We start from the raw sequence: 8,316 nt of genomic DNA, 5'->3' as shown, positions 1-8,316 counted from the left end.
TGACAGGCACCACATGAAGTGTTAAAGATCATTCATGATGGTTTTATTGATGAAAGGTTCCTTCCCGTTAGTAAAGAGCCCTGGATGCCCCCCTCAGAGCAGGACGGCATCTCTCCGACAAATCCAGTGAAGTCCAGAGCTGCAGGCATCAGAATGAATCCATTTCCCCCACACCGCCCCACAGCTGTTCTCAACCGGGTCTGACACCAGAAACCTGCAGGATGAAGGAGAAGGCCCCTGTCAGCGTGTGTGGGTCCATCACACGCAGTCGGTTGCAGCTCTTTGCTGTTCCAACAGGATCCGCAGCCGTCGTCTCCTCGAGCTCTGCCCAGGGGGCTGCCCCCTCTCCCCACTGTCAGGCCCTGGCCGGGGTCTCGAATGGCCTCTCCCTGCTCAGACCCCAGGGACCTGCTCAAGCCTCATCCTCTCTGCTAGCCTAGACCCTGTCCAGCTCCCTCCCCTGCTCCGCGTCTCCTCCCCACTGGGCTGGGCCGACGCTGCCCCCTCCTGGTCCCCTCCTGCCTCTGGCTGCTCTGTGTCTCCCCCTCCCCCCTGCCCCATTGTCTGGGGGATCCCCAGGGCTCTGGCCTGGCCCCTTTGCTCTTCTCCCTCCACATCCCAACTCTGGGCCACCTCCCCCACCCCCAGGGCTCCAGCCACCATCTCTGTGCTGGGGGATGCGCAAATCTCTCCCTGCCCCATGGCCCTGTCTGCTCCCACCCAGCCCTCCTCTCAGCCGGGCTCCCCAGCCACCCTCCTGGGGTCTCAGCATCATCTGACACTAAATACGGCTCCCTCTGAGCTCCCGACCTTCTCCCCAACCTCCCCTATCCCTGGCCCTGGCCCCCTCTGCCCACGGAGGGGAGGGAAATTGTTTGACTCAAGGAATCACTCACTGGGTCTGATCCAGCCGGGAGCCGTCCAGCCAGGTCCAGGCCTTCTCCGGGGAGGGGACAGACAGTCCGACCCAGAACAGATGTGAATGTTTTGTCAGGTCCTTTATGAACTCCTACAGTGAGTGTGTGACAGGCAGCCGGTGACCAGACGTGCCATCGGGCTCTTCTCTTGGGAATCCAGCTTGTCAACAACTTCAGGACCAGATCGTCTGTCTGTCTGTTCATCTATCCCTATACACAGCCAGTATCCATCCCCATTCATCTATCCCCATACACACCCATCTATCCATGCAACTATCCCCCATAGACACCCTTCTATCCATCCATCCAGCCCCATCCAGCCCCCGTCTCTCTGCAGCCCCCATCCTCACACACCCCCAGCCCCTCTCTCCAGCTGAGCTGTGCTGGGCACATCCCAGGAGGGGGAGGTCCTGGTGGCTTTAAGCCGCCTTTCTGTGCCCCTGATCCTGGGGCTAGTGATTTACGCTGGGATTGTCAAAGCTGCCTAGGGGGGTTGGAGACCCCATTCTCAATAATTAATGGGAACAGGATGTCCAAATCCCCAGGGCAGCTATGACAATCCCAGCCCTACTATGTGGCCTATGAGCCCCTGGACTCTGCACCCAGGGCCCAGCCCTGCAGGGGCAGCTCCAGCAGGAAGGTATCACCCCTTTACCAGCTCCTCGGGGTCCTGGATCACCAGCAGCTGGGAGCCCCTCGCTGAGCAGTCAGTGCGGCTCTCGCTCCACGTTTTACGTCCTCTGGAGACCCAGTAGCACTTGTCCCCACGCAGCTGCCAGTCTGTGGGGCAGAGTTTGCACCCAGACCCCCCTGCAGAGAGACAGGCATCTAATGCTCTGAGCCCTCTGGGCCTCATTCCTGGCTACTCTCAGCCTGTGACTGGGGCAGGAATAGGTTTCAAATGGGTTTCAGTCCCCTTTGTGCTTCCTGAAATCTGGGGCTGGGCCAGGCCCTGCCTGGCTCCTGGTGTCAGTTAGAGCAGCCTTGGGGCTGCTCTGCATTATCCAGTGCTTCCATATGGGCTCTGGGCAGCAGAGAACACCCATAGCGCACTGCACTCTAGTCACACTGCCAATCTGCCCCCCATTTTGGGGGGGTTGGGAACAGGGTGGAGGAGGGCCCTTACCCCAGCTCCACACCAGCCGGAGAGGCCCCACCACCACCATGACAAGGGAGATTCTCATCTTAAGACCCCTTTAAATGGCCAGAACAGCCTAGAAGTGTCTTGGAGGAACAGGGGGAAGGGGTGATGTTAAGCTGGGAACAGGAGGGGAGGCTGGGACCCAGGGTGATGGGGACTGGGAGGGGACATGGGGCCCAGATGACAGGAAATGGGAGGGGGTGGAACCATAAGACAATCTCAGTGATAAGATGTGAAACCCTCGCACACACTCACTGAAAAAAAAGTTAGACAGCTTTGTATGACGTTATTAAAATCTTCATGGCTGGGTATTACCCTGAACGGCCACTAGATCTCGCTGTCCCAGGCCCAGTCCCAGCTGAGGCAGGTACATTCGTGGCCTGGCATCGAGCGGGGCTGGTGGCAGATCGGTGCAGCCAGCAGGGGGCGGCGTGTCCCTGCCCTGCAGGATCCCCAGGGGCTGGGACGGCAGCTGGGTTCCCACTGGCCGTGCCCGGGGCGGAGGGCGGCTCAGAGACACACGAGCTGGGGTTACCTGCTGGGCCGGGCTGGGCCGGGGGGCACAGCTGGGATTGGAAACGCTCCAGGCGGGCACTGCATTCTGCTGTGCTGGGGTCTCTGCTCCCGGCTCCATCGCTCCCAGGGGGTGTCGCTGTATCTCTGCTCCCGGCTCCATCGCTCCCAGGGGGTGTCGCTGTATCTCTGCTCCTGGCACCATCGCTCCCAGGGGGTGTCGGTGTCTCTCTGCTCCCAGCTCCGTCGCTCCCAGGGGGTGTTGGTGTCTCTCTGCTCCCAGCTCCTTCGCAATCAGGGGCTGTCGGGGTCTTTCCCTTCTCAGACACCAAGTGGGAAACTGCAAAGCAGCATCGGTGGGAGTCAGGGCGACCGGTCAATGTCATGGGAGTTGCTGGTAAAAGCACCAGCACAGAGCCATGCGGAGACACAGGGCCTGCCCCAAAGCCTCTTCAGCCCCATCGCCACTGACTCCAATGGACTTCAGAGCAGCCCCAGATGTGTCCAGGATTGAAAATCACTAGGAATTAGGTGCCTAAATCCCTTGGGCTTCTTTGCCAACCCAGTCCATGTTTCCACCCATTTGCACCATCAAAACACCCCAAAACTGGCTGCAAGGGGATGGCCAGACTGAATCAGACCTCGGGCACATAGCTTAGCAGTTTGAGTATGGTGTGACGAAATGGGAATGTTCTTAATGTTTTCTCTGAATACGATGTTGGTGCCTCAGTGTCCCCTATGCAGTTCTTAATATGTAGGGGATGGAATAAGGGTGAGTGGTTGCTGCAGAGCAAAGGGCCAGTGCACCTAAATGCCTGGCACTCTGTCTCCTGGCAACTGGTGGCTGGGCTCCTCCTCTGCAAAGGTGCCAACTGAAGGTGTTGGAGACAAAGATTGGGTGACCTCCTGGCCCGGGAAAGGAATTCAGCAGAGGAGGAGGGGCTGGAGGGGGTTTCAGTCTGGAGCTGGCTGGGGATGAGGAGTGAGGGCAGACGTGGGGGTCTGGCTCACTGCCCCCCAGAATGGATCCGGCTGAGGGGTCCCGGTCTCTGTACCTACCAGCTCTGTTTTAGACCATGTTCCTGTCATCGAATAAATCTCTGTGTTACTGGCTGGCTGAGAGTCATGTCTGACTGCAAAGTGGGGGTGCAGGACCCTGTGGCTTCCCCAGGACCCCACCTGGGCGGACTCGCTGTGGGAAGCGCACGGAGGGGCAGAGGATGCTGAATGCTCCAAGGAGAGAGAGGTGAAGCCGTGTGAGTGTCTTGCCCCGGAGGCAGTGTGCTCCAAGGGAGAGGAGGCTCCCCAAAGTCCTGACTGGCTTGGTGGGGAGCAGTTCCAGAGCATCACCCGGGGACTCCATGACATATGGGCCTGCTAAACCCAGGGTTGTGAGTTCAATCCTTGAGGGGGCCATTTAGGGATCTGGGGCAAAAATCTGCCTGGGGATTGGTCCTGCTTTGAGCAGGGGATTGGACTAGATACCTCCTGAGGTCCCTTCCAACCCTGATAGTCTATGATTCAATGAACCTGCTATCCCATCTCCAAGGGTAGCCAGACCCAGCTGCCTCTGAGCAAGACACCCACAGTGGACAATGAGAACCTGTCCCCCAAGTCAGACCCTTCCTGCCCATCAGTTAGAGGTTGATTGATGCCCTGAAGCAGGAGGCTTCATAGCCCCTGCCAAAGCACTGGGGTACTTCCTGGCCCTCTGGCAGGTCTCGTTCCTCTTATACGTGTCCTGATCCTTCACGGAGCCCTGCTAAGCTCATGGCCCCGGTGAGATCCTGTGGCAGTGAGTTCCACAGGCTCGTTGTCAATGAGCATCTGCTTTAAATGGGCCGCCTCTCAATGTCACTGGGCGTCCCTGCCCCGGTGTCACATCCATGCTGCAGACTGATGCACCCAGACAGATAAAGCTACAGCCTTTGGTGACTCACCACAAACCACCAGCAATAGCACAGCCGCTGCCAGGACGAGATTCCCAGCCCCTAGAGTGACCTGAAGCCAGCCAGGACACTGATGGGAATCTGTAACAAAACACAAGCAGAGCCGGGCTGAATTAAGGTCCAGTCACTCTAGATCCTGGCCTCAGGCCCCAGCTCCAGGAGTCAGGTGATTGTACTGGGCTCTCAGCTTTCATTTAAAAGAGAAAGACAGTTTTCAGCCCCCATGGCTGGGGAGAAAAGATTGAAAATGTGACCCCCAAGTGTTACTGATACAGTAACATTGCCTGAGTTTGCGGAGAGCCTACACCAATTGCTCTGAGAGCAGGAATCTGCTCCATGAATCGCAAGAACCTCTGTTTTGGAACCTCTGCAAACCCCACCTGAAACCCTGGTTTCTATTACCAGATACTGGTAGAAAATGAGGTCTAGTAGGTTGGAGCAGTAGGGCTGGGGGCCAGGACTCCTGGGTTCTAGCCCCAACTCTGGGAAGGAAGTGAGGGTTAACGGGTTAAAACAGCAGGGGCTGGGCACCAGGATGCTTGAGTTCTATCCCTGGCTCTGGGAGGGGAGTGAGGTTTAGTGCTTAGAGCAGGATGTGTCTGGGAGCTAGAACTCCTATGTTATAGTCTTAACCCTGGGAGGGCAGTGGGGTCTAGTGGGTCAGACCAACGGGGACTGGGAGCCAGGACACCTGGACTATATTTACATCCGGGAGAGGGGAATGGGGATGCAGTGAGTGTGTCCTTGTGAAGGATTTTTTCCTGATCTGTGCCTCAGTTTCCCCCATTTGACCCACCTTTTTGGCTTCCAGAGGGGAAACCTCCCCGTGAGCACCCCCACTCTCGCTCTGTCACTTGGTGGATCCCCCACACTCTTTACCTCTGTTCATGGCGCTACCCCACTCTGTGAGATAACCGCATGGCCAAACTCTGCCATCCCCTGGCCCGTCTCTGGGTCCCAGCCCCGGCTCTGCCCCTGCTGCCAGGACATGGAGCCTGTAGGTGGGAGGAGGGGGTTGAAATTGCTACCTTGATTCCTAGCTGGGGATGGGCCACCCGAGCCGCCCTGCTTGGGCCGCAGGTTGAATGCCGTGTAGCCCTCCTCGTCCTCCATCGTGCTCGAGTGAGAGGCGGTGGCAAAGGCACAGGCAGGGGATGAGGGGCTGGGCTGTGAGATCATGCAGGAAGCTGAGCTGCTGGGCTGCAACCTTGTGGTTTGCCGGGGGAACGGTCAGAGGCTCCATCCTGAATTTCCTCTCTCTGCTCTGGCAGATGTTGACTCAGTCAAGCAAAAGCTCCCAGCCAGCCCCAGATGCCCCCCATCTTCCACGCCCTGAGGGGGATCAGCTGCCCTGACACCAGGGTGAGGGGCACAATGTCAAAAATCTGAGCTCTGTGAACAGGGTCAGAGCCTCAGCAGGTGCCGCTCAGAATCAGTCCCACTGATCGGCCCCAGACCAAGATCAGGCCCAGCGTGTGCGAGAGCGAGTCGATTTCCACAGGGCTCGACCCCAGGCCGGGACTGGGCCCAGCGAGTGCCTGAGAACCTCTTATAGCCAAAGGGAAACAGCTCAGAGCGCTGGGGTGAGACCGATCCCCGCTCTGGGCCTGCAGTTCCTGGCTAGGAAGGAGAGAGCACGGGCTGTGCGGCTCCGGTGTGACAATTTGCCATGATATTGCCCTGCATCGCCAAGCAAAATGACGAGGGCCAGAATAGCCGTAGCCAGGCTGTGCCCCTCACCCTGGCATTAGGGTGGCTGCAGGCTGCATTAGGGTGGGATGGGAGTGACCATCACTGGCTATGACCAGCCCCTGCGCGCCTGAGCCTACTTCTGCAGTGGCAGCAAGCCCCTGAGGCTGGACGCTCTGACTAGTATCTCTCCCCTGTCCCCCCCCCCCCAGCTGCAGTTTCCTGTGTGATCTCACACCACAGCTCTTCACTGCCCTCCCCCCAGCACCTGTCCCACAGCTCCTGGCTTCCTCCCACCTATCCAGCCCAATGCAGGATGAGGAGGGTCCCCAGCACTGAATCTGTGGCCCCAGAAGGGGCACATGGGTCCGTGCTGAGCCGGGTGCGGAAGCGCCTGGGGAGAGACCCCCATACCAAACTCCCCACGGCTGGGGCCCTCTGCCTAGGATTCTGCCCCCCCTCCAGCCCCACTGACTCTAAGGGGGTGTCGCAGGCACAGGAAACGCAGGTTTGGGCCTCGTACATTTCACCCCTTTGTCACCTGGGCCCCCCCAGTCACGGCGAGGAGAAGGGGCTCGCAGAGCAGATCCGTCTGCGCCATGTGTCCGTCTGGCTGCCTGGCATGTGGGGGCCCCCCTGTTAGAAACAGATCCCAGGCCGTGTTCTCATGGGCTAGGGGCACTGGGCACAGCTCCCCCCTCTGCCTGCCCCGATCAATGCGACGGGCTCCCTGCTGGCACAGCGGGGACAGGAACGGGGCCCTGGGTTTGTGCAATTCAGGCTGGTTCAGGGAAGATCCAGGATCGTATCCCAGGCTGAAGAAGTCTGTTCCCCAGCTGTCCGCGATGTCCTTAGGTCTCAGCCTCATTGCCCCCCCCAGGTAGGCTCCTAACCTCCCTGGACATCGATGCACTTTGAGTGGTTTCCCAGGCCGATCCCAGGAATGGTCGGGTGGGATCACTGGGTGAGGGGTCGATCTAATGGCCAGAAAGGGATGCAGATGCAGCACCGGGCTGGAGGTCTCGAGGACCTGCCTGAAACAGTCTGCATGGCCCAGTCATCAGCTCCCCATGTCCCCCTGACTCAGCCGCTGGGAGAGCCCCCGCCAGCCGCCTCAGATTGCAAACCCTGCTGCAGGGTGGGATTTCCCGGGCACACATGGGCCAGCAACCGACAGGCCAGAGCCACAGGTGGCTGATGTGGGGGGTATATGAAACCTGGAGCTGGTCGCCAGGCCTTGAACCCCTCTCTAGCTCTGTGGGAAACTGAGTCACTCTGAGGCAAACTCAGCTGGGGTTTGGCAGAGCAGAAGTGCCATCTAGTGGTGAGTTCGGGGACTCACGAGGAGAGAATACAGTCAGCTTTACAAACAGCCTGGTGTCTGGGCGTTTAGCCAGACCACCAGCACTACCCCCAAGGCCTCTGCTGCATCAGGCACGGCATAGACTCTGTGAGTCTCTGCCCCAGAGATGACCCTCCGAATTGACAAAGGGTGGATTCATATCCCCATTACACAGATGGGGAAACTGAGACACAGAAATTCTCAGACCAGGGCCAGCTAATCCAGTGGGTTTTTTCAAGTTTTTTTAATTTGCACACCCCTAAAAATTTTTCAAATGGAGGTGCAGAGCCCTGGGGAAATCTTACACATAGTCTGCAGATGCCAGGTTGAAAACCACTGACCTAATTAATCTCTGGCAGGATTTAACATACAGATTAAGTGATTTGCCCAGGGACACCCAGGCAGGCTGTGGCAGAGTTGAGAGTTGAACCCAGATCACTGAATCCCAGTACTTTACATTCCTCTTTTCAGCCCAAATGACCCCAAAGTACAAGGAGAAAGGAGCTCTATAGAATTCACTGCATCCAGCCCTGAAATGCAGCTGCCTCTGGGGTGGGTCGTGGCAGCTGTTCACCAGCACACAGCAATGCTGAGGTGGAGAGGAATCCTGTATCCGCCTGAAACTGCTGGGAGAGTTTTGAGAGGTGGAAAGGAAACCCACTGGCGATTCACCCCCACCCCCCAGTATGGCACCCCTCTGTGCCTGCCTAGCTCATAGGGTGACCAGAGAGCACATGTGAAAAATCGGGATGGGGGTAGGGGAAA

General features: G+C 58.3%; 1 protein-coding gene across 1 annotated transcript; it reads right to left on the bottom strand.

Annotated features, from left to right (window-relative positions):
- LOC116835966 (uncharacterized) lies at window positions 1-5,656 on the bottom strand. Its single transcript, XM_032799268.2, has 6 exons — window positions 5,549-5,656; window positions 4,512-4,601; window positions 2,594-2,911; window positions 1,573-1,727; window positions 897-1,009; window positions 1-214 (listed from the first exon to the last, which is right to left on the bottom strand). Exons 1-6 carry the CDS (start codon window positions 5,631-5,633, stop codon window positions 94-96), a joined length of 882 nt encoding a protein of 293 aa, XP_032655159.1. The 5' UTR covers window positions 5,634-5,656; the 3' UTR covers window positions 1-93.
- Between the last annotated feature and the right edge of the window lie 2,660 nt (window positions 5,657-8,316).

Source organism: Chelonoidis abingdonii, chromosome 12, assembly GCF_003597395.2.
Source record: "Chelonoidis abingdonii isolate Lonesome George chromosome 12, CheloAbing_2.0, whole genome shotgun sequence".
NCBI classification, from domain to species: Eukaryota; Metazoa; Chordata; order Testudines; family Testudinidae; genus Chelonoidis; species Chelonoidis abingdonii.
Note: the sequence above shows the minus strand (reverse complement) of the source record. Positions and strands in the feature narration are given on the sequence as shown.

What these genes read in the sequence shown, in the direction of transcription:
- LOC116835966 (XM_032799268.2), bottom strand. Translation starts at nt 5,633, where the DNA reads ATGGAGGACGAGGAGGGCTACACGGCATTCAACCTGCGGCCCAAGCAG. An exon ending in GGCCCAGCCCGGCCCAGCAG is followed by an intron (nt 1,728 to 2,593) that starts GTAACCCCAGCT and finishes GTCTCTCTGCAG; the next exon opens with GGGGGTCTGGGTGCAAACTC. An exon ending in TCCAGGACCCCGAGGAGCTG is followed by an intron (nt 1,010 to 1,572) that starts GTAAAGGGGTGA and finishes CACTCACTGTAG; the next exon opens with GAGTTCATAAAGGACCTGAC.